This window comes from Sinohyriopsis cumingii, chromosome 13, assembly GCF_028554795.1.
Source record: "Sinohyriopsis cumingii isolate HCF-2022 chromosome 13, ASM2855479v2, whole genome shotgun sequence".
Lineage (NCBI taxonomy): Eukaryota > Metazoa > Mollusca > Bivalvia > Unionida > Unionidae > Sinohyriopsis > Sinohyriopsis cumingii.
In genome coordinates, this window is record NC_142973.1 from 71,471,330 (window position 1) to 71,498,842 (window position 27,513).

Below are 27,513 nucleotides of genomic sequence, written 5' to 3' on the forward strand. Positions count from 1 at the left end.
GCTAAGTGTCGCAAATAGTATGGTATTGGCTATATTTTGCAGTGTAAGTGTTACATCTAGTATGGTATGTGGCTATATAGTGCAGTGTAAGGGTTACACCTAGCATGGTATGTGGCTAAGTGTTACATCTAGTATGGTATGTGGGTGAAGATTACAGTGCAAGTAGAATATTTAATATTGTATGTGGATGAAGATTACAGTGCAAGTAGAATATTTAATATGGTATGTGGATGAAGATTACTGTGCAAGTAGAATATTTAATATGGTATGTGTATGAAGATTACAGTGAAAGTAGAATATTTAATATGGTATGTGGATGAAGATTCCAGTGCAAGTTGTATATCTAATATGGTATGTGGATGAAGATTACAGTGCAAGTAGAATATTTAATATGGTATGTGGATGAAGATTACTATGCAAGTAGAATATTTAATATGGTATGTGGATGAAGATTACAGTGCAAGTAGAATATTTAATATGGTATGTGGATGAAGATTACAGTGCAAGTAGAATATCTGATATCGTATGTGGATGAAGATTCCCCTGCAAGTTGTATATCTAATATGGTATGTGGATGAAGACTACAGTGCAAGTAGAATATTTAATATGGTATGTGGATGAAGATTACAGTGCAAGTAGTATATATAATATTGTATGTGGATGAAGATTACAGTGCAAGTAGAATATTTAATATGGTATGTGGATGAAGATTACAGTGCAAGTAGAATATTTAATATGGTATGTGGATGAAGATTACAGTGAAAGTAGTAAATCTAATATGGTATGTGGGTGAAGATTACAGTGCAAGTAGAATATTTAATATGGTATGTGGGTGAAGATTACTGTGCAAGTAGAATATTTAATATGGTATGTGGGTGAAGATTACTGTGCAAGTAGAATATTTAATATGGTATGTGGGTGAAGATTACTGTGCAAGTAGAATATTTAATATGGTATGTGGGTGAAGATTACAGTGCAAGTAGAATATTTAATATGGTATGTGGATGAAGATTACAGTGCAAGTAGAATATTTAACATGGTATGTGGATGTAGATTACAGTGCAAGTAGAATATTTAATATGGTATGTGGGTGAAGATTACTGTGCAAGTAGAATATTTAATATGGTATGTGGATGAAGATTCCCCTGCAAGTTGTATATATAATATGGTATGTGGATGAAGATTACAGTGCAAGTAGAATATTTAATATGGTATGTGGATGTAGATTACAGTGCAAGTAGAATATTTAATATGGTATGTGGATGGAGATTACTATGCAAGTAGAATATTTAATATGGTATGTGGATGAAGATTACAGTGCAAGTAGAATATTTAATATGGTATGTGGATGGAGATTACAGTGCAAGTAGAATATTTAATATGGTATGTGGGTGAAGATTACTGTGCAAGTAGAATATTTAATATGGTATGTGGATGAAGATTCCAGTGCAAGTTGTATATCTAATATGGTATGTGGATGAAGATTACAGTGCAAGTGGAATATTTAATATGGCATGTGCGTGAAGATTACAGTGAAAGTAGTAAATCTAATATGGTATGTGGGTGAAGATTACAGTGCAAGTAGAATATTTAATATGGTATGTGGATGAAGATTACAGTGAAAGTAGTAAATCTAATATGGTATGTGCGTGAAGATTACAGTGCAAGTAGAATATTTAATATGGTATGTGGATGAAGATTACTATGCAAGTAGAATATTTAATATGGTATGTGGATGAAGATTACAGTGCAAGTAGAATATTTAATATGGTATGTGGATGGAGATTACAGTGCAAGTAGAATATTTAATATGGTATGTGGGTGAAGATTACTGTGCAAGTAGAATATTTAATATGGTATGTGGATGAAGATTCCAGTGCAAGTTGTATATCTAATATGGTATGTGGATGAAGATTACAGTGCAAGTGGAATATTTAATATGGCATGTGCGTGAAGATTACAGTGAAAGTAGTAAATCTAATATGGTATGTGGGTGAAGATTACAGTGCAAGTAGAATATTTAATATGGTATGTGGGTGAAGATTACAGTGCAAGTGGAATATTTAATATGGCATGTGCGTGAAGATTACAGTGAAAGTAGTAAATCTAATATGGTATGTGGATGAAGATTACAGTGAAAGTAGTAAATCTAATATGGTATGTGCGTGAAGATTACAGTGCAAGTAGAATATTTAATATGGTATGTGGATGAAGATTACAGTGCAAGTAGAATATTTAATATTGCATGTGGGTGAAGATTACAGTGCAAGTAGAATATTTAATATGGTATGTGGGTGAAGATTACTGTGCAAGTAGAATATTTAACATGGCATGTGGGTGAAGATTACAGTGCAAGTAGAATATTTAATATTGTATGTGGATGAAGATTACTGTGCAAGTAGAATATCTAATATGGTATGTGGATGAAGATTACAGTGAAAGTAGAATATCTAATATGGTATGTGGATGAAGATTACAGTGCAAGTAGAATATTTAATATGGTATGTGGATGGAGATTACAGTGCAAGTAGAATATTTAATATGGTATGTGGGTGAAGATTACTGTGCAAGTAGAATATTTAATATGGTATGTGGATGAAGATTCCAGTGCAAGTTGTATATCTAATATGGTATGTGGATGAAGATTACAGTGCAAGTGGAATATTTAATATGGCATGTGCGTGAAGATTACAGTGAAAGTAGTAAATCTAATATGGTATGTGGGTGAAGATTACAGTGCAAGTAGAATATTTAATATGGTATGTGGATGAAGATTACAGTGAAAGTAGTAAATCTAATATGGTATGTGCGTGAAGATTACAGTGCAAGTAGAATATTTAATATGGTATGTGGATGAAGATTACTATGCAAGTAGAATATTTAATATGGTATGTGGATGAAGATTACAGTGCAAGTAGAATATTTAATATGGTATGTGGATGGAGATTACAGTGCAAGTAGAATATTTAATATGGTATGTGGGTGAAGATTACTGTGCAAGTAGAATATTTAATATGGTATGTGGATGAAGATTCCAGTGCAAGTTGTATATCTAATATGGTATGTGGATGAAGATTACAGTGCAAGTGGAATATTTAATATGGCATGTGCGTGAAGATTACAGTGAAAGTAGTAAATCTAATATGGTATGTGGGTGAAGATTACAGTGCAAGTAGAATATTTAATATGGTATGTGGGTGAAGATTACAGTGCAAGTGGAATATTTAATATGGCATGTGCGTGAAGATTACAGTGAAAGTAGTAAATCTAATATGGTATGTGGATGAAGATTACAGTGAAAGTAGTAAATCTAATATGGTATGTGCGTGAAGATTACAGTGCAAGTAGAATATTTAATATGGTATGTGGATGAAGATTACAGTGCAAGTAGAATATTTAATATTGCATGTGGGTGAAGATTACAGTGCAAGTAGAATATTTAATATGGTATGTGGGTGAAGATTACTGTGCAAGTAGAATATTTAACATGGTATGTGGGTGAAGATTACAGTGCAAGTAGAATATTTAATATTGTATGTGGATGAAGATTACTGTGCAAGTAGAATATCTAATATGGTATGTGGATGAAGATTACAGTGAAAGTAGAATATCTAATATGTTATGTGGATGAAGATTACAGTGCAAGTAGAATATTTAATATGGTATGTGGATGAAGATTACAGTGCAAGTAGAATATTTAATATGGCATGTGCGTGAAGATTACAGTGAAAGTAGTAAATCTAATATGGTATGTGGGTGAAGATTACAGTGCAAGTAGAATATTTAATATGGTATGTGGATGAAGATTACAGTGCAAGTAGAATATTTAATATGGCATGTGCGTGAAGATTACAGTGAAAGTAGTAAATCTAATATGGTATGTGGATGAAGATTACAGTGCAAGTAGAATATTTAATATTGTATGTGGGTGAAAATTACAGTGCAGGTAGAATATTTAATATGGTATGTGGATGAAGATTACAGTGCAAGTGGAATATTTAATATGGTATGTGGATGAAGATTACTGTGCAAGTAGAATATTTAACATGGTATGTGGGTGAAGATTACAGTGCAAGCAGAATATTTAATATGGTATGTGGGTGAAGATTACAGTGCAGGTAGAATATTTAATATGGTATGTGGGTGAAGATTACAGTGCAAGTAGAATATTTAATATGGTATGTGGGTGAAGATTACTGTGCAAGTAGAATATTTAATATGGTATGTGGGTGAAGATTACAGTGCAACTAGAATATTTAATATGGTATGTGGCTATATAGTGCAGTGTAAGGGTTACACCTAGCATGGTATGTGGGTGAAGATTACTGTGCAAGTAGAATATTTAATATGGTATGTGGGTGAAGATTACTGTGCAAGTAGAATATTTAATATTGTATGTGGGTGAAGATTACAATGCAAGTAGAATATTTAATATTGTATGTGGATGAAGATTACAGTGCAGGTAGAATATTTAATATGGTATGTGGATGAAGATTACAGTGCAAGTAGAATATTTAATATGGTATGTGGATGTAGATTACAGTGCAAGTAGAATATTTAATATGGTATGTGGGTGAAAATTACAGTGCAAGTAGAATATCTAATATGGTATGTGGGTGAAGATTACTGTGCAAGTAGAATATTTAATATGGTATGTGGATGAAGACTACAGTGCAAGTAGAATATTTAATATGGTATGTGGATGAAGATTACAGTGCAAGTAGAATATTTAATATGGTATGTGGGTGAAGATTACTGTGCAAGTAGAATATTTAATATGGTATGTGGATGTAAATTACAGTGCAAGTAGAATATTTAATATGGTATGTGGGTGAAAATTACAGTGCAAGTAGAATATCTAATATGGTATGTGGGTGAAGATTACTGTGCAAGTAGAATATTTAATATGGTATGTGGATGAAGATTACAGTGCAAGTAGAATATTTAATATTGTATGTGGATGAAGATTACAGTGCAAGTAGAATATTTAATATGGTATGTGGGTGAAGATTACTGTGCAAGTAGAATATTTAATATGGTATGTGGATGAAGATTACAGTGCAAGTAGAATATTTAATATGGCATGTGGATGAAGATTACTGTGCAAGTGGAATATTTAATATGGTATGTGGATGAAGATTACAGTGCAAGTAGAATATTTAATATGGTATGTGGATGAAGATTACAGTGCAAGTAGAATATTTAATATTGTATGTGGATGAAGATTACAGTGCAAGTAGAATATTTAATATGGTATGTGGGTGAAGATTACTGTGCAAGTAGAATATTTAATATGGTATGTGGATGAAGATTACAGTGCAAGTAGAATATTTAATATTGTATGTGGGTGAAGATTACAGTGCAAGTAGAATATTTAATATTGTATGTGGATGAAGATTACTGTGCAAGTGGAATATTTAATATGGTATGTGGATGAAGATTACAGTGCAAGTAGAATATTTAATATTGTATGTGGATGAAGATTACTGTGCAAGTGGAATATTTAATATGGTATGTGGATGAAGAATACAGTGCAAGTAGAATATTTAATATGGTATGTGGGTGAAGATTACAGTGCAAGTAGAATATTTAATATTGTATGTGGATGAAGATTACTGTGCAAGTGGAATATTTAATATGGTATGTGGATGAAGATTACAGTGCAAGTAGAATATTTAATATGGTATGTGGGTGAAGATTACAGTGCAAGTAGAATATTTAATATTGTATGTGGATGAAGATTACTGTGCAAGTGGAATATTTAATATGGTATGTGGATGAAGATTACAGTGCAAGTAGAATATTTAATATTGTATGTGGATGAAGATTACTGTGCAAGTGGAATATTTAATATGGTATGTGGATGAAGATTACAGTGCAAGTAGAATATTTAATATGGTATGTGGATGAAGATTACAGTGCAAGTACAATATTTAATATGGTATGTGGATGAAGATTACAGTGCAAGTAGAATATTTAATATTGTATGTGGGTGAAGATTACAGTGCAAGTGGAATATTTAATATGGTATGTGGATGAAGATTACTGTGCAAGTAGAATATTTAATATGGTATGGGGGTGAAGATTACAGTGCAAGTAGAATATTTAATATGGTATGTGGGTGAAAATTACAGTGCAAGTAGAATATTTAATATGGTATGTGGGTGAAAATTACAGTGCAAGTAGAATATTTAATATGGTATGTGGGTGAAAATTACAGTGCAAGTAGAATATCTAACATGGTATGTGGATGAAGATTACAGTGCAAGTAGAATATTTAATATGGTATGTGGATGAAGATTACAGTGCAAGTAGTATATATATAATTGTAAGTGGATGAAGATTACTGTGCAAGTAGAATATTTAATATGGTATGTGGATGAAGATTACAGTGCAAGTAGTATATATATATAATTGTATGTGGATGAAGATTACTGTGCAAGTAGAATATTTAATATGGTATGTGGGTGAAGATTACAGTGCAAGTAGAATATTTAATATTGTATGTGGATGAAGATTACTGTGCAAGTAGAATATTTAATATGGTATGTGGGTGAAGATTACAGTGCAAGTAAAATATTTAATAAGGTATTAGGATGAAGATTACAGTGCAAGTAGTATATATATAATTGTATGTGGATGAAGATTACTGTGCAAGTAGAATATTTAATATTGTATGTGGATGAAGATTACAGTGCAAGTAGAATATTTAATATTGTATGTGGATGAAGATTACAGTGCAAGTAGAATATTTAATATTGTATGTGGGTGAAGATTACTGTGCAAGTAGAATATTTAATATTGTATGTGGGTGAAGATTACTGTGCAAGTAGAATATTTAATATTGTATGTGGATGAAGATTACAGTGCAAGTAGAATATTTAATATTGTATGTGGGTGAAGATTACTGTGCAAGTAGAATATTTAATATGGTATGTGGGTGAAGATTACAGTACAAGTAGAATATTTAATATGGTATGTGTATGAAGATTACAGTGCAAGTAGTATATATATAATTGTATGTGGATGAAGATTACTGTGCAAGTAGAATATTTAATATGGTATGTGGATGAAGATTACAGTGCAAGTAGAATATTTAATATGGTATGTGGGTGAAGATTACAGTGCAAGTAGTATATATATAATTGTATGTGGATGAAGATTCCTGTGCAAGTAAAATTTTAATATGGTGTGTGGATGAAGATTACAGTGCAAGTAGAATATTTAATATGGTATGTGGATGAAGATTACAGTGCAAGTAGAATATTTAATATTGTATGTGGGTGAAGATTACTGTGCAAGTAGAATATTTAATATTGTATGTGGATGAAGATTACTGTGCAAGTAGAATATTTAATATGGTATGTGGATGAAGATTACAGTGCAAGTAGAATATTTAATATGGTATGTGGATGAAGATTACAGTGCAAGTGGAATATTTAATATGGTATGTGGATGAAGATTACAGTGCAAGTAGAATATTTAATATGGTATGTGGGTGAAGATTACAGTGCAAGTAGAATATTTAATATTGTATGTGGGTGAAGATTACAGTGTAAGTAGTAAATCTAATATGATATATGGGTGAAGATTCCCCCGCAAGTTTTGTATATCTAATATTATATGTGGGTGAAGATTCCCCTGGAAGTTGTATATCTAATATGATATGTGGATGAAGATTCCCCTGCAGGTTGTATATCTAATATGATATGTGGGTGAAGATTCCCCTGCATGTTGTATATCTAATATTGTATGTGGATGAAGAATACAATACAAGCAGAATATTTAATATGGTACATGGGTGAAGATTACAGTGCAAGTAGAATATTTAACATGGTATGTGGGTGAAGATTACAGTGCAAGTAGAATATTTAATATGGTATGTGGATGAAGATTACTGTGCAAGTAGAATATTTAATATGGTATGTGGGTGAAGATTACTGTGCAAGTAGAATATTTAATATGGTATGTGGATGAAGATTACAGTGCAAGTAGAATATTTAATATGGTATGTAGATGAAGATTACAGTGCAAGTAGAATATTTAATATTGTATGTGGGTGAAGATTACTGTGCAAGTAGAATATCTAATATTGTATGTGGGTGAAGATTACAGTGCAAGTAGAATATTTAATATTGTATGTGGATGAAGATTACAGTGCAAGTAGAATATTTAATATGGTATGTGGATGAAGATTACAGTGCAAGTAGAATATTTAATATGGTATGTGGATGTAGATTACAGTGCAAGTAGAATATTTAATATGGTATGTGGATGGAGATTACTATGCAAGTAGAATATTTAATATGGTATGTGGATGAAGATTACAGTGCAAGTAGAATATTTAATATGGTATGTGGATGGAGATTACTATGCAAGTAGAATATTTAATATTGTATGTGGATGAAGATTACAGTGCAAGTAGAATATTTAATATGGTATGTGGATGTAGATTACAGTGCAAGTAGAATATTTAATATGGTATGTGGATGGAGATTACTATGCAAGTAGAATATTTAATATGGTATGTGGATGAAGATTACAGTGCAAGTAGAATATTTAATATGGTATGTAGATGAAGATTACAGTGCAAGTAGAATATTTAATATTGTATGTGGGTGAAGATTACTGTGCAAGTAGAATATTTAATATAGTATGTGGGTGAAGATTACTGTGCAAGTAGAATATTTAATATGGTATTTGTATGAAGATTACAGTGCAAGTAGAATATTTAATATGGTATGTGGGTGAAGATTACAGTGCAAGTAGAATATTTAATATTGTATGTGGGTGAAGATTACAGTGCAAGTAGAATATTTAATATGGTATGTGGGTGAAGATTACAGTGCAAGTAGAATATTTAATATGGTATGTGGATGAAGATTACAGTGCAAGTAGAATATTTAATATGGTATGTGGGTGAAGATTACAGTGCAAGTAGAATATTTAATATGGTATGTGGATGAAGATTACAGTGCAAGTAGAATATTTAATATGGTATGTTGATGAAGATTACAGTGCAAGTAGAATATTTAATATGGTATGTGGATGAAGATTACAGTGCAAGTAGAATATTTAATATGGTATGTGGATGAAGATTACTATGCAAGTAGAATATTTAATATGGTATGTGGATGAAGATTACAGTGCAAGTAGAATATTTAATATTGTATGTGGGTGAAGATTACAGTGCAAGTAGAATATTTAATATTGTATGTGGATGAAGATTACAGTGCAAGTAGAATATTTAATATGGTATGTGGGTGAAGATTACAGTGCAAGTAGAATATTTAATATGGTATGTGGATGAAGATTACAGTGCAAGTAGAATATTTAATATGGTATGTTGATGAAGATTACAGTGCAAGTAGAATATTTAATATGGTATGTGGATGAAGATTACAGTGCAAGTAGAATATTTAATATGGTATGTGGATGAAGATTACTATGCAAGTAGAATATTTAATATGGTATGTGGATGAAGATTACAGTGCAAGTAGAATATTTAATATTGTATGTGGATGAAGATTACAGTGCAAGTAGAATATTTAATATGGTATGTGGATGAAGATTACTGTGCAAGTAGAATATTTAATATGGTATGTGTATGAAGATTACAGTGCAAGTAGAATATTTAATATGGTATGTGGATGAAGATTACAGTGCAAGTAGAATATTTAATATTGTATGTGGATGGAGATTACAGTGCAAGTAGAATATTTAATATGGTATGTGGATGAAGATTACAGTGCAAGTAGAATATTTAATATTGTATGTGGATGGAGATTACAGTGCAAGTAGAATATTTAATATGGTATGTGGATGAAGATTACAGTGCAAGTAGAATATTTAATATGGTATGTGGATGAAGATTACAGTGCAAGTAGAATATTTAATATGGTATGTGGGTGAAGATTACAGTGCAAGTAGAATATTTAATATGGTATGTGGATGGAGATTACTATGCAAGTAGAATATTTAATATGGTATGTGGATGGAGATTACTATGCAAGTAGAATATTTAATATGGTATGTGGATGAAGATTACAGTGCAAGTAGAATATTTAATATGGTATGTGGATGAAGATTACAGTGCAAGTAGAATATTTAATATGGTATGTGGATGAAGATTACAGTGCAAGTAGAATATTTAATATGGTATGTGGATGAAGATTACTATGCAAGTAGAATATTTAATATGGTATGTGGATGAAGATTACAGTGCAAGTAGAATATTTAATATGGTATGTTGATGAAGATTACAGTGCAAGTAGAATATTTAATATGGTATGTGGATGAAGATTACAGTGCAAGTAGAATATTTAATATGGTATGTGGATGAAGATTACTATGCAAGTAGAATATTTAATATGGTATGTGGATGAAGATTACAGTGCAAGTAGAATATTTAATATTGTATGTGGATGAAGATTACAGTGCAAGTAGAATATTTAATATGGTATGTGGATGAAGATTACTGTGCAAGTAGAATATTTAATATGGTATGTGTATGAAGATTACAGTGCAAGTAGAATATTTAATATGGTATGTGGATGAAGATTACAGTGCAAGTAGAATATTTAATATTGTATGTGGATGGAGATTACAGTGCAAGTAGAATATTTAATATGGTATGTGGATGAAGATTACAGTGCAAGTAGAATATTTAATATTGTATGTGGATGGAGATTACAGTGCAAGTAGAATATTTAATATGGTATGTGGATGAAGATTACAGTGCAAGTAGAATATTTAATATGGTATGTGGATGAAGATTACAGTGCAAGTAGAATATTTAATATGGTATGTGGGTGAAGATTACAGTGCAAGTAGAATATTTAATATGGTATGTGGATGGAGATTACTATGCAAGTAGAATATTTAATATGGTATGTGGATGGAGATTACTATGCAAGTAGAATATTTAATATGGTATGTGGATGAAGATTACAGTGCAAGTAGAATATTTAATATGGTATGTGGATGAAGATTACAGTGCAAGTAGAATATTTAATATGGTATGTGGATGAAGATTACAGTGCAAGTAGAATATTTAATATGGTATGTGGATGAAGATTACTATGCAAGTAGAATATTTAATATGGTATGTGGATGAAGATTACAGTGCAAGTAGAATATTTAATATTGTATGTGGGTGAAGATTACAGTGCAAGTAGAATATTTAATATTGTATGTGGATGAAGATTACTGTGCAAGTAGAATATTTAATATGGTATGTGTATGAAGATTACAGTGCAAGTAGAATATTTAATATGGTATGTGGATGAAGATTACAGTGCAAGTAGAATATTTAATATGGTATGTGGGTGAAGATTACTGTGCAAGTAGAATATTTAATATTGTATGTGGATGAAGATTACAGTGCAAGTAGAATATTTAATATGGTATGTGGGTGAAGATTACTGTGCAAGTAGAATATTTAATATGGTATGTGGGTGAAGATTACTATGCAAGTAGAATATTTAATATGGTATGTGGATGAAGGTTACAGTGCAAGTGGTAAATCTAAAATGATATGTGGGTGAAGATTACAGTATAAATATTTTTCTAATAAAATATTTGCCTCTATAGTGCAAGAAGTATATACAATATGGTGTGTGGCTAGATATTACAGTGCATGTGCTATGTCTAATACTGTATGTAGCTAAAGATTACAGTGTAAGCATTACGTCTAATACTGTATGCGGCTAAAGATTACAGTGTAAGCATTACGTCTAATACTGTATGCAGCTAAAGATTACAGTGTAAGGATTATGTCTAATTCTGTATGTGGCTAAAGATTACAGTGTAAGGATTATGTCTAATTATGCATGTGGCTAAAAATTACAGTGTAAGCAGTATGTCTAATTCTGCATGTGGCTAAAGATTATAGTGTAAGGATTATGTCTAATTCTGTATGTGGCTAAAGATTACAGTGTAAGGATTATGTCTAATTCTGCATGTGGCTAAAGATTACAGTGTAAGCAGTATGTCTAATTCTGCATGTGGCTAAAGATTACAGTGTAAGGATTATGTCTAATTCTGCATGTGGCTAAAGATTACAGTGTAAGCATACTGTCTAATTCTGCATGTGGCTAAAGATTACAGTGTAAGCAGTATGTCTAATTCTGTATGTGGCTAAAGATTACAGTGTAAGCATACTGTCTAATTCTGCATGTGGCTAAAGATGACAGTGTAAGCAGTATGTCTAATTCTGCATGTGGCTAAAGATTACAGTGTAAGCAGTATGTCTAATTCTGTATGTGGCTAAAGATTACAGTGTAAGCATAATGTCTAATATTGTATGTGGCTAAAGATTACAGTGTAAGCATAATGTCTAATATTGTATGTGGCTAAAGATTACAGTGTAAAGATTATGTCTAATATTGTATGTGGCTAAAGATTACAGTGTAAGTTTCAGTGCTGTTCAATAAATAATGGATGTGATTACTTTGACAGTTAAGAAACTATGGAAAGGTTTATGTCAAGCAGGCATACAAGTAATCTGAGACTTTGAAAGCAAGTTATTGAACATGTTGATAAAACTAAATTGCTGATTCCCCCCCCCACCCATATAGTCATAATATATCAATATAAATACCATAAAGATTTTTTAAGCTGAAATGGTAACATTTAAAACGTAAGTTCCAGAAGTAAATCCGTATTTAATTAACAATGAATCCATAAAATTTGTATAAAAACTTGCATTAAACAAATTGTGTATTTCACTGTCATTTTGGAAACTATTTGAGTGACATAAAACAAAAAATTGCATCCATATAGAAGACTCCAATTCCATTTACTTTCTAATTAGGTTTTTTCCCTATGATGTGTGTTGAGATAGACAGGGTAATGAGGCAGCAATAGATTCAGTCATGAATGAAAATAATGCTAATTTGTTTTGCCTTAAACTGAACCCAAGGCGCAGAAATGCTTCTCTACAACCTGCATCAGTCTGAGCTCCAGAATGTCTGTACATTAACTTTTCCCTGTTACAATATAGTTTTATTTATTGACACTAAATGCTTCTGTTCAAATTGTCAGATTTATCTATGGGATAAAATGTGTATATTTTGAATGATTTGTGATAAATTATTCCAGTCAGGGCAAAGGTTTGAATATGGTATTACCTAATGCTACATTGCCATGAGATGTATTCTAAGAGATCAATATAATTTTTAATGCAGACTATCCAACTACCCCCCCCCCATTACAATGTTGGATCACAGTGACCTTTAACTTTTTGTACATGTACTGGTAACAGTATCATATATAAAGAAATTGTTCTGTGGAAGTAAAAGTGGTTGGATCTGTCATCATTAACTTTGCTAAATGATGCAGAATTGCCAATATTCAAACTCAGCCAAGGTCTCATGAAAATCAAGGTGCATACTAAACTTATTTGAAACCCAATAATAAGTGGAGTTAGTGTGTAGAAAAAATTTTGTGAGTCTGGCGTCTGACAATCAGGGGATATAACTGCGCTAAACAATCAATCAGAAGGCTGGCAAGAAAACTTAGCTAAGGTGTTATTAAAATGTAGTTGCATACCAATGCTGATTGAAATGCAAAAATAATTAAGGACATTATTCTGTGGCAATGAAAGTGGGCAAAGCTCACAATCAGGGGCTATAAGTTTGTTCAGTGATAATACCGAATACTGATAACTGAACTTAGCCAGATTTATCAATATCAAGCAGTATACCAAATACTATAATAATCATGGGATTTGTTAAAAGAAATGGCTGGGTCACAGACAATCAAATTCAGCCAAGTGTTCCATGATATCAAACTGAATAACAACATGGAAGAACTCGAAAAATAATTAAGTGAGTTGCTATGTTGAAAGTAATGTGGATGGGTCTCACAATCTTTAAATATCAATAATGACACAGAATGCTGGCAATTAAAATCAGCCAAGGTCAAAGGTCAAAATCTAGCTTCATACCAATTCAGTTGAAACCCAATAATAGTTATGGGACATATTGTGCAGAAACAAAAGGAAGGGCAGAAGAATGGATGGATAAGCTAGAGACAAAAATAGCTTTACTAGCATGAAAATCCAATCATCATAATCATTTATGTGTGCATAAATACATGCCTACCAAATTTTACTTTGTCACACTAATGTGGTTTTTGTCCAATCATACAAATAAGCAACAGATGAACAGACAAATCAAATCAAATCAAATCAAAAAGCACTGTGCAAGTAGTGAGGGGGCTCATAAAGCTCTGCCATTTTGACTGTCCCATCACAAGTCAAAGCAGTGTTCAAGTTATCAATGACATAGGACTCACCTATGTTGAAAGGTGAAAAGTAGCCCTGAGAAACGAAATAAATTCACAATGCTAGTAAATTTCTGGAATTCAGGTTTGTTACTTTGCTGACAAATGAAGGACACAAAAACAAGAAACATCACAAATGTTAATTTCTCTAATGGTTAATTACTGTAGTTTATGAAGCATAAAAGGATGCATGCAGAAAACACTGTCAAGTTATTTTGGGTGATTGTAGAATCAATATCAGAACATCAGCAACTTCAAGTACCCCAGATTAGTGTAGGTGCATTTGATAGACACTATCTTTACATGAATAAGGCCTATTGGTAGAAAAAAGAAAAGTTATTAGCAAAACATCTGACCTCAGACTTGGAATTTAAAAGAAAATCCAAATAGCCTTTGTAAAGATGGTGAGAATTCACATAATTTCACAGCCAGTAGAAACTTGAATGATGTCAAGTCCATCTTAAAGGCTACAGGTGACCCTGTATAAGGTAATCACCTGTTTTAAAGTCTTGCTTACTGTAGAAGTAAACTTCTGTTAAGTTACAGCCTTTCTTCTGTGGTCAATTTCTCTAGTGACTTACCAAAAGTGATTGCTTATGGTTGATTTGACTATGATTTCAAGTCTTGGAATCTTGAGTCTCACTTCAATTTTGTTGACTTCTGTCAAATTCGTCAATTCGAATTTAAGGCTAATTCTTAAGGAGTGGACTAGTTCTACTTTTTTTCATTATACAATCTGCCATTGACAACTGCTTTGTATTTCCACACCTTTCAAAAGGTAAGGTAGGAATTACATTATCCTGCCAGTCAGGATGCAATGTTGCATGACTTACCCTAAACTGTTTAAAGGGAAAGCACATGAAATTTTTTGATCTTATTTGGTTTGATGGGAATCAAATTTAGAAAAACACATTTTTGTAAAAATAATTTTGTTCCAACCTTTGAAAATCTATTACATCTATAGTGCATTTCATACTGCCATATTGTGGATGTTAGAAACCCGTTTTGTTATTTTACCAAGGCATTGCAAGATCAGTTTGTGTTCACTTCAGTTCTATATACAATACAGCTCAGAATGTTGTTCAAGTGAAATATTTTCATAAAATTAATTTAACCACATTAATTTTTAATTTTGTTTACTTTTAGTTCAACTGTGCCTTTCATTTTTGAGAACAAGGACATAAGTAAAGACAATTTCTGGCTCTAGTATAAGTAAAAGGCAATGCTGTGATTGCTGAAATACTGTTAATTTACTTATTTTCAGTGTTTTGCTAAAAAAGAATGTTCAGTTGAACATACATTGTCTATATCTGGGAAGATATCCTACTGTTTCCTTGAAATACAATAATAATCAAGGGATATACTTTGTAGAAAAGTCCTCAATAGATCCTCAAATGTGGCTTACAGCAAACATGAAATCCCCCAAAATTCATACCCCATTAAAAATAGTGAATTTACAGAATCACTTGAAAACAAATGATCTGGTCCAAAAATTACAAACACTGGATTCTAATTAGCATTGGGCTAACTAGTATGTAAATAATAAGTGAAAAGTTTGCTATGTTTGACATGGAAATACTATTTAGCATGAGTTTCAACTACATGTAAACAAACATCCATATGACAGTGATAATACCTCTACTTCCAAGCAACTTATTGTGTCCTATATACTGTTATATATATATATATATATATATATATATATATATATATATATATATATATATATATATATATATATATATATATATATATATTTCATTGTAGAAGTCTTCATAGAAGATTGGTCAGTTGACCAAATGAGCTTCATCTTCAAATGAAGTCATTATTATTATTATCAGTGGAAATATTAGTGGAAAAATATTACAACTCAATGAGGCAATTAATAATGATGTAAAAGCATGTGTTAAGTCCAACAATCTTATTACAGATGTGTTCAATTGCCCTTTGGGTCTGTGCCAAGGTTGTATTTTATTGCCTTTTCTCTTTTGAACAATTTGAAGCCTTTTTTAGCTGAAGGAAACAGGGGAGTGTCTGTAAAACCTTAGAACTATTTTTACTGCTGTATGCAGATGACTTTGCTGACACTGCTCATCAGTTGCAAAGTATGCTCAATAGCATGCATACATATTGCATAAAGTGGAAATTAAAAGTGTATATGGAATAAACAAGAGTGGCTGTATTTCGCAAAGGTCTCAGAAGTTACAAAAAGTGGTAATATGGACATACAGAGGTAAAGACTGAATCATAAGTATTTAGAATGCATATTTTCTTTTTAAAAAATCTTGGTATGTGTGCCAGAAAACTCTATCCTAAAGGCATACATTGAAGCAAAGTCTTTCAAACTTTGGCAGATTATATGTAACTGGATTGCTTTATCTGTTTCATGCAAAGATATCTCCCATCCTTAATTATGGGACTGAGGTTTTTTTTTTTATCATGCCAATGTTATTGAAAAAGCTCATTTGTCATTTTGTAAACATTTTCTTGGTACATCTAAGTCTACTCCAAATGCACTGGTATATAATAAATTAGGAAGAATTAGTATGCAGTGTATAAGATATAAACCTATTTTGAAATATTGGCTACAAATTCTAAAAATGCCAGAAGACAGGTATCCTAAACAATGCTACGATTTACAGTTAAGATGGGAGGGGGAATTGTGATTGCTGGGCTAACAATGTTAAAAAGCTTCTAGTACTCAGGGCAATAATTGATGAAAATACATTTTTTAGATTGTTCATCCAGAGATGTGAAGATATTTTTTGGCAAAGGCTGCAGGATGAGATTAAGTCTATGAAAAGACTACATTTCTATAGGTCATTGGGAGTAGAACTTACTTGTCAAATATATATAGAATTGTTGGAAGATAGCAATCTTTGTTATATAATCACTGTGCTTAGAGTGGGGAACTTGCCAATCAGAGGTAATATGGGAAGATATGAAAGTATATGAAAGATTGTCTCAAATTTGTAACTTTAACACTGAAAATGAATTCCATTTTCTTACTGCTATATGGAAAATACAAAGAAAATATTTACCCACTTTTGTATGTAAAATCCAACTTTAGAAAAATTTAGGTCTTTTATACAAAGTGATACTAATAAAATTATGATTACTAATTTAGCAATGTTTATTATAAAAGCCTTAAACATTAGAGAAACAATTTTATCAATGACTCCTGCTACTTAAGACTTTAGATCAATATCACAAATCTTGCTCCATGCCAGTTTTAGGGTTACTCTTAAATTCTTTTATTTGATTACTGTTTAGTATATACCTGTATCTCACCCAATTCGAAAAATGCAATAATGATTACTTTCATGTATATCACTTCCAATAGATATGATGTTCTTTTTTTACACTCTATAACATTTTTTTTGTACCACATGATGTATGGATATGTATCATGGGCCAGTGGCCTGTATTACAAATAAACACTATTATTATTATTATTATTATAAATACAATGCAACATGGACTTTGCCTTAGTCTTCAGATTCTGGGATAAGTGACCATTAATTGACCTATGGTACATATTTTATAATCTATTAGGTATGCTTACATAGTGTGGATCTCCTGGAAAGAGATGAATAATTCCTATTCCAAATAGTCTGCCCCAGGCAGCCCCTAACACCAGCGATGGAATGAAAACTCCACTTGAGATGCTCAAACCATATGTCCACACAGCAAGGAAAAAGAAAACAAGTGTAAACACAGCAAGAGTTCCAGGCTGGAACATACCTGACAATTTAAAAGAATAATTTATTATTACAAATGGTAAATAAATTACCATCATAATTCATGTTATAGTGAGATATAACATCAAACGACAAGCAAAGTATTTAACTTAAAATAAAAATGTATAATGTTACTAAAATTACTTGTTTATATTGTACAACCAACTGCAAAGTGAATAGATCAAGATCTGACTTCACATTAAGAAACACTATAAAGATTGATTTACCAGTGCATATTTGTAAGTGCCAGCAAATCAGCGTTTACATTGCTCACCCAAAAGAATGTGTGGAAGAAACAGTATACTAGAGGCTAATCTACCGGTGAATATCTGTAAGTGCCAACCAGAACATGCTTGTCTCATTCCGATCCAAGTTGAATAACTTCAACTCTTTGAAAGAAACTTGACATTAACAGTAATGATACTCCCAAATCGGTTTTTGCCAAACAAACATCTGGCCATATATGTGAAGAAAAGATTCCCATAATGAAAGACAGGTGTTGAAACAAACATTCAACAATGTTTAAAAATCAATAAATTTTTTGTGCATTTAAATTTTAATGTTTCTCTTGTAACTTTTGAATTAAACAAACTGAAGAAATCATTTAGTTTCCATTGCTTAAAACTACTGATAATAATAAGAAATCATTTGGTTTCCATTGCTTAAATCTACTGAAAATGAAAATAAATGTTTTCAGTTCCCATGTCCAGAACTACTGACAATGACAAGAAATCATTTAATTTACACTGCTTAAAACTACTGACAATAATAAGAAATGATCTAGTTTTAACTGCTTAAATCTACTGTCTGATTAGAAATGATTGAGTCTGTACTGCCTAAAACTACTGACAATGACAAGAAATCATTTAGTTTCCATTGCCTAAAACTACTGACAAGGATAAATGATTTAGTTTCCATTGCCTAAAACTACTGACAAGGATAAATGATTTAGTTTCCATTGCCTAAAACTACTGACAAGGATAAGAAATCATTTAGTTTCCACTGCCTAAAACTACTGACAAGGATAAATGATTTAGTTTCTATTCCCTAAAACTACTGACAATAATAAGAAATTATATAGTTTCCATTGCCTAAAACTACCCACAATGATAAGAAATCATTTAGTTTCCTTTGCCTCAAATTAATGACAATGCTATCAAATGATTAGCTTGCACTACCTAGAACCACTGACAATGATATGAAATCAGTTGTTTCCACTGCCTAAAACTACTGAAAATGATAAGAAATTATTTAGTTTCCATTGACTAAATTTACTATGATAACAAATTATTTAGTTTATTTTGCCTAAAACTATTGACATTGCTAAGAAATCTTTTAGTTTCCATTGCCTAAATTTATTGACAATTATAACAAATTATTTAGTTTCTATTGCCTAAAACTATTGACAATGATAAGAAATAATTTAGTTTCCTTTACCTCAAATTACTGACAATAATAAGAAATGATTAGTTTACTCTACCTCAAATTACTGACTGATAAGATCATTTAGTTTCCTTTACCTCAAACTACTGGCAATGATAAGAAATCATTTAGTTTCCTTTACCTCAAACTACTGACAATGATAAGAAATAATTTAGTTTCCTTTACCTCAAATTACTGACAATGATAAGATCATTTAGTTTCCTTTACCTCAAATTACTGACAATGATAAGATCATTTAGTTTCCTTTACCTCAAATTACTGAGAATGATAAGATCATTTAGTTTTTGCCTAACCTACTGACAATGATAAGAAAATGATGATAACTATTCAATACCAAAGTCATATTGTTTACATTCTTTGTTACTGTACAACAAAATGACTGGAAACAAACTTGCTCATTGTGACTAGAGCTGACTGTATATATTCACAGAATACATTTAATGGCATAGCTCGGACACCTAGGTACTTTCACTGGATAACAGGAGCAAAATGGAATTGTAAAAGTTTCATTACTTTTTTTCTTAATTTATTTCACCCAAATGTCTGAGCATGCCTAAAAGGTGCTAAATAATAAACCCTAAAACCTCTGAAGCATAACATTTATGTCAGTGTGGTATATGTTTTCCTAGAAAAAAATTGTTTTTGTCAACAATAGACCTCTTTATATCGAGTTCATCTTTGTAAAAAAAAACATTAACATAGATGACCATTAGTAATTTCCCAAACTCAAATCATTTCAGTTGTATTTATATAGATGATCATTAGTAATTTCCCAAACTCAGATCATTTCAGTTGTATTTATATAGATGATCATTTGTAATTTCCCAAACTCAGAGCATTTTGGTTGTATTTACATAGATGATCATTAGTAATTTCCCAAACTCAAATCATTTCAGTTGTGTTTACATAGATGATCATCAGTAATTTCCCAAACACAGAGCATTTCAGCTGTATCAACATAATAAAATTGAACACATATAAAATGTAATGCAAATGCCAACAACAACAATAGTAATTGCAACATCAGCAAACAACTCTCAGACAAATATAAAAGTACCATGAATACATCCACTCTGTTTTCAATAGTCCTCTGTGTGTATACCAGTAGGACACTGTTGAATCTTGAGATTATTCACTAATGTGACTCAATGACTTCAACCTTTGGTTTCAGTATGCAGTCTTGAGCTAAACTTACAGTGCAGAAACAATTAATTTCTTATTAGATTGTGACCTCTGACCTTCAGATCATATTTCCCTTTTAGCCCCAAAATATTTTTTTTTTAACTAACCATGCAAGTCATCCATATACTTGGGTGAAGGGACATGGTTGAGAATTTCTTTCAATCAGAGTGACCATGACCTTTGGACTCTAAGCCAATAAGCTTATCCCTATCTGAAGCTGAAGCCATCCAAAGTTTTGGTCTAGGTCAGTGATGCAGAACTATTGTTACTGTGCAGAAACCATTTATCTTTTTTCAGTCACAGTAACTTTCAAAAGTGCAAGCTATCCACAATGTTTGGTCCTGGTCTGTGATTTAGAACTATTTTTTTGTGTGGAAGCCATTTTTCTTCTTCTTTTCACAGTGACCTTTACCACTGACCTTTCAACCCCAAAATTGATAGGCTTCTTCCTTACCCAAGTGCAAGCCGTTGTTGAGGTTTGGTAACTGTAGATGCGGAGTACTCAAGCTATTGTCCTGAAACATAATTGTTATCAGACATCTGGTCTGATAGACAACATAACAATTTAACATGGTCCACTTCACAGGGGTGGGGAGACATACACAAATGCATAAGTTTGGCCTACCCTTTACAAGACAAAATAAACCCTCCAATGGGAATAACATATGCCATTCTCTCTGTCTCTCCAGTTATGAAGGTTTTCTACTTAAACCGGGGGAGGGGGGGGCAGAACCAGTGCTAAAGTTTTATCGAAGGAATTTATATAAACTATTTTTGGTCCTTACCAAATGGATCATGCAACAGAGCCTTTAAACAACCTTCAGGTGTTGCTAGCAACAATGTGGACATAGAATGGTGTTTATTCTCCTCACAGTACATCTGTAAAGAAAAATCATCTTAAAGCAAAATAACATACAAATTCAAAAAAATTATCTATTCAATACGTGGTTGTCCCAAAAATTGTACATATTTTCAAAATTAAACAAGTTTAACTTTTAAAGAACATACTTTTATTGTATTCATTCTTTATAATCAATCATCTTATGGTCTATTTTTGTTTGTCTGTGTCAGCCATGTATTTTTCTGGCAAAGTGAAATCGCAATTTTCTTAACCATTTATTAACTGTAGATGCTATAGTGCAGTCACATAATACCTACTAATTTAATGTCCATGAATACAGATTTTACAACAGGGGTTTCTATTACAATAGAGAAATGATGAATTTGTATCATTACTAAACTGTCATTTGTTGTGACTATTTATATGTGCTAACAAATTAGTGATCTCTATGTTGTACATACATTTCTTTCTTCTTGGGCATGTAACTTTCGATTTGCACCAAGAGTTATATTTTGTATTACTTTAAATGTATTGTCAGATGCTGTCATTTCTTTTTATGCTTTTTTAAAATAAAAATGTAATTGTAATAGATATTATTTGATTTATGAGAAAAAATTAATTCATGTAGCAGTGATGTCGCATTATTTCTACCTACTTTTAAACTATATAATTTCTTGTAAGAAAAACATTTTTTTAGTGACTGATGTGTCTTATCTGTATGCCTTGTTGCATGACCATCATAAAATAATAATCAAAAAAGAAATATAATATGTAAAACATTATTTCATATTCATCCCTACTGATTAGTCAGATTGTCATCATCATCATAATCACCAATCAGTTTTCTACCATCATCAGGCCACAATAAATTGGTTCCTAGGTTTTCATCCCAACTGCACCACACAGGATGTATTTAAAATGGTTGAGACAATTGTTCACAGAAATAAACTTCACAATCCATCAAAAAATTAGATTAAAAAATGGATGAAAATCTATAAATCATATTTTTGGATCCCAGTGTACTCATAAAATCAACATCATTGTAGATAAGTCTCTATGGCCAAGAGCATCATCACTATCACTGATGGCCTAGCAGTAACCAGCTGGACATTGGCTCCAGGAGTTGTGAGTTTCCTGCTTGTAGTTTTTCATACAAGGCTTCTACCAAAGGTCTGAGGTGCCTCCATGGCAGAACAGTATAAGATGAATGTCTTTTGATCACTTGCTTCTCATCATATAGGTTCAATATATATATATATATATATATATATATATATATATATATATATATATATATATATATATATATATATATATCTTTTTTCCAACAACCCTACCTGTGATTTATGATTTTATTGCTGCAACCCACAAAAGAAGTGATTTTTCTAACCACCCATGCACTGACAGAATCAAAACAGGTTGAAAAACAACCCTCTACTAGATCTTTTAAAGTGTCCCTCCAGGGTATATTTGTTTTCCTAGAATAGCCCTCAGATTTAGTGAGTAGTAGTTCAAGAAAGAGGGAATTATTAAATATCACATAGGCGACTATGTGCTGGATATGACTTTTTTTTGTTTGTGTACCTTCTCACTAGTATTGCTAGACTGAACCTCTTTTCCTTCTGCAACAATAGTCATAGCTGGTGATAATTTACTAACCTTGGTGACTATAGCATGACTGTCATATGGTTGTTTGTCTGTACAATCACTGGTTAGATACATCAGAAGGAATGCTATTAGACCCATACAGGTGGCCACCACTCCAGCCTCAATAACTTTGATCCACTTCTTGCGAAAAAACCTGTACAGCAAAATATGGACGTATTCAATCAAAGCTAATGACATATTTAAAATGTAAATCATTGATAATATTGGTATGTGGCACATTTGAGATATTTGATCATAATTAGGGAATCTTGAATGAGTACTCATTTCTGATGAAATTTACAACTCAAGTTAAACAACTTTATATCATTGGCTGGCTTTGTCAAGCAAAACACTGAATTTATTCCGTGACTTTTGAGAGTTTCATTCAAAATGAGCATAGATATAAGAATATGTATTGCCTGACAAGAACAACAGAGTTTATTCAACAAAACTGCAGTGGAAAATTAGTGGCAAGATTATTGTGAAGTAATCCCAGATGTCCTGTACATTAAGCCTTAACATCATTTGTGGGGTAAGGAGAAGATATTAAACATGTGTAGTATTGAAAAATATTCATAGTTCTATCAAATACCACATCAGTGATGCCATAAAACCAAATTTTGAATTCTTTGACCACATGTCTTATCAATCCTATCCAAACCATTCCCATTAAAAACATCATAAACATGATCATTGGCACTGGCGTAAGCTTGGTTTTCAATCATTTGTTGAATAAACAGAGGCTAGATCAGACAATGTGACTCCTTAATACTGTTTCCCAAATTGTCTAACAGAGGTAGCAGTAAACCAAATGACTGAATGGAAAAATTGATTACTAAGCTCAAACCCAAACAGGGGCCATAACTCTGTTCAAATCTGCTGTAAGACAGGACATTAGTGGACAGGACAAGGCAGAAAATAAGTGGACTGGACTGGACTGGACAAGAGTGGATGGCATAAATGGACAGGTGCAACACTATAAATTTATGCCCACTCCACAGAAATGGCAATTAAATACAAGTAACTACTTAAACAGGTTTAGCTGTTTCAAAAGGCTATGATAAGTGAGAGTGAACTTAGAAATAAAAAAATAAATAGATACCAATGTTTTTTTCTAGTAAAGTGTTTCTTCAGTAATACTTACCCAATCATAATACCTAATTAGAATGACTACTATCTTGCAAATCCAGCCCTCCCAGGCTAAAACGTTTTAGTTAAAAATCTAAAAGTGATCTGCCCACCTAGGTGACAGAGTGATCTCCCCTTGATACAGGGATTGGCACCAACTCCTCTGAATACTTCAGTAACTACAGAAGTGGGATATCATGCACTCTCAGCATATGGATGTAACTGCATTGAGGCTGGGAGGATGTATGGGTAAGTATTATTAAAAAAACATGTCTTACTGGAAAAAAATGGTTTCTTCTTCAATACCATTAACCGACCTTAATACCTTCAGAGAATAGGTAAGAGGTGTGGAGAGTTATAATCCCTTACCAAAGATGGCCAACTCTAGTCCCTTATGGTATGTGAGACAGCTTCTAGATAACCTGACACCATCTGATGGGGTGGGGATTCAAAAAGAAGAATTTTTCCCTCCTGTAAATCCAGCAGAAGTTGTGAAGCACATAATCATGAAGCTGTCAAATGACCCAGGAAGGTAAACTATTGTGCTACAGCTATATGTCCAACAAGGTCAAGCTGAACCTTTTGGGATGAAAGATCGTTGAGATAAAATCTAATGAAAGTGGACTCTGACCTCCATCATTGACAGGGATAGTGTCAGTTATTAAACAGTTTTGCTCAAATGCTTGTTGTGATGCTCAACTTATTCATTTAATTTGGGATTATTTCCCAGTTTGGATGGAAATGAATAACCCATGTCATCCTTTCCCTCTTTAATGGGTAAGAAGAGGCATGATCTCCTTCGACTCATTCCAAAGACAACCTTGAGATGAGGTGTATAAGGCAGACAGCATGATTCCCTATGAATGGAAGCCTGTTGTTGGCAATGAAAGCAGGGACCATCATGAGCTATACTGTCCCATCCAATTGGAACTGCAAGCAGGTCACATATGAGAGATGAAGCAATGATGCCCTTGCAAGCAGTTCAAACAGCGTCTTGTTCATCCAGGCTAGCATCCAGGATAGATCCATTTTAGGCACAAAGCCGATGCTATTTGACATGTGAACTTGATACGTTTTGTTTGATATCCTGTCTTACATGATGACTCATCATGGTTTCTGTAGTATGTTCAGAAACAGGTGTGTTGGAGGGTGAGCATACATGTCCAAACCATTCCAATGTATAGAAAGAGTATAGACTGTCCAAGCCTTCTGATTGGGGCTGGTGAGACAACAGTTGGGAGTTTTGTAATCTTCTTGTTGCCAATGGATCTGACAGTGGAAAATCACAGCTGGCACATATATGAGTGAAAACCAAGGGATTGAGCAACTGTTCTGCTTGTATTAGTTGATTCTTCTAGGACAAAAGTCCAATAATACCTGTAGCCAGCCTGAAATATGATGAATTTGTCCATGGATCTGTCAAAGAAGACATCAGCTTAGAAATTCCCAAAGAAGAATACATAGGTCTGGGGACTTTATTCCTCCTTACTGTCATATGTTCCAAGGAGAGTTTTAGCCTGCCATTGGGACCATAGTATCATTGTAATGGCTTCATAAATAGGTGACCTGACAGTGATGTCAGCTACTGCACTAAGTAAACCCTAATGGTGAAGGACTCTAGAGATGGCAGCTGTGGATCCATGCTAGGAATTGGCCACAAGGTGCTAACTGGCCATAGAATGGCATGGAACCATAATGGTACTATATGGAATGTTTCCACCAGCTGCAAGTCTGTGTTTAGATGCAGGAATGGAATACCTGATATCATAGCCTCCTAAGCAGTCACTTCAGGCATATTTGAAAGGTAGCTTGATTTCAGTATCGACCATGAGAACATGATATCTGATGACATGGTGAGAAATTGAGCCAATGCAGCAAACATACTTGGCTGTCAAAATAAGTTTATCATGATTTGACAGTGTGTGGTGAGTCAGAGCGGTCATAGCCTATGCTTTGTGGTTGATAAACTATGGAGTGCAATACCCATGGAGAAGCCGGACATTCCTTGCCATGATGTCAGAGTACAAACTGATGATGTCTTCATTCCTCAATGTGTGTTTCTGTGTCTTCCCCTTTAGTATCCCTAATACAACAACCATTTCACTTTCTGTCCACAATATGCAAGTCTGACCTGCATTTGTAGATCAGCAACTAGATCAAGCTACAAATGTAGACTGGTTGTCAGTCCTTTGTTTTAAAGGTTTACAAAGCTTACACTTACATCAGACAATATATATAGGTTTAGTACAGAATGTATCCTGCTTTATGAACACAAAGTGTGCATGCAGAGCTACACACTATGACAATTACCTGTAAAAGGGTGGTGGCCAGGTAGAGTATTGGAATATCACTAATAATACTTAAGAAATGGAAACTAAAATATAAATGATAATAAAAGTTACTTTCAAAAAGGCCAGTTGGGTGCCTATACAAGTACAATTACTGAAGCATTGCTCATAGTAACTATGAAGTGGACACTAAGAAACAATACAGCAATATAAGTTTTGTATAGTACATGCAATACAGCTACATAAAAATGCACTGAAGTGTGACTAATGATACTTATCAAGTTGACACTATTATATTAATTGTACAAAAGTGTTTTCTGTAGGAAGGTCCAACTATACAGGTAAACTCAGCAAAGTGTCTTGTATACAGATCACATAGGGTCACTTTTCAGTGGTTCAAAGCAGCAGTTGAACTCTGCAGCCCCCTGGGTGATTGAGCAACCCTTTGTAGGATCAAACTGCTCACCTCCATACCCTAGATTTTACCATGAGGTAGGGGCTAGAAAAGGTGCCCTAAATATTGCCTGCTTCACCTTAACCCTGGTCAGCACACCATGGCTGACAGGGATCCTGTCTTATTGGTTAAGAACCTAACAAGATGACAGCGAAACTTAACATCAGTGCCTGGAACATATAAACACTAATGGACAGTAAATCAGCAGATGATCAGCAAAAAAAAGCAACATCAAAAACTTAAATGTCACCAAACGGAAACTGGGGAATGTTGAATAACTATGGAGCCAACTTTAAATAATTGATGTAAACTCCAAGAATGTCAAGGAAAACTTGGCATCCTTCAGAAACTATGAGTACTCAACTGCATCCAAAACCCTTATTACCACCACATGTAAAAATCAAGATTCTATAAATCTTTATATGGTTTGGCTCCTGATTATCTTAATGTCATTTTAAATTTGTTAAAAATGTACACATGTATGAACTAAGATCCATCTCAAAC

At 32.7% G+C, this 27,513-nt stretch overlaps 1 protein-coding gene across 1 annotated transcript in view; it reads right to left on the bottom strand.

Moving 5' to 3' along the window:
- Nucleotides 1-27,513, bottom strand: part of LOC149785820 (H(+)/Cl(-) exchange transporter 7-like) — a 155,984-nt gene that overhangs the window by 32,096 nt on the left and 96,375 nt on the right. Inside the window, exons 12-14 of the mRNA XM_089931242.1 lie at nucleotides 23,152-23,293; nucleotides 21,437-21,530; nucleotides 17,852-18,030 (exon numbers count right to left, since the gene is read on the bottom strand). Of these exons, the coding sequence (XP_089787368.1) occupies nucleotides 17,852-18,030; nucleotides 21,437-21,530; nucleotides 23,152-23,293 (415 nt within the window). The remainder of the gene's footprint in view (nucleotides 1-17,851; nucleotides 18,031-21,436; nucleotides 21,531-23,151; nucleotides 23,294-27,513) is intronic.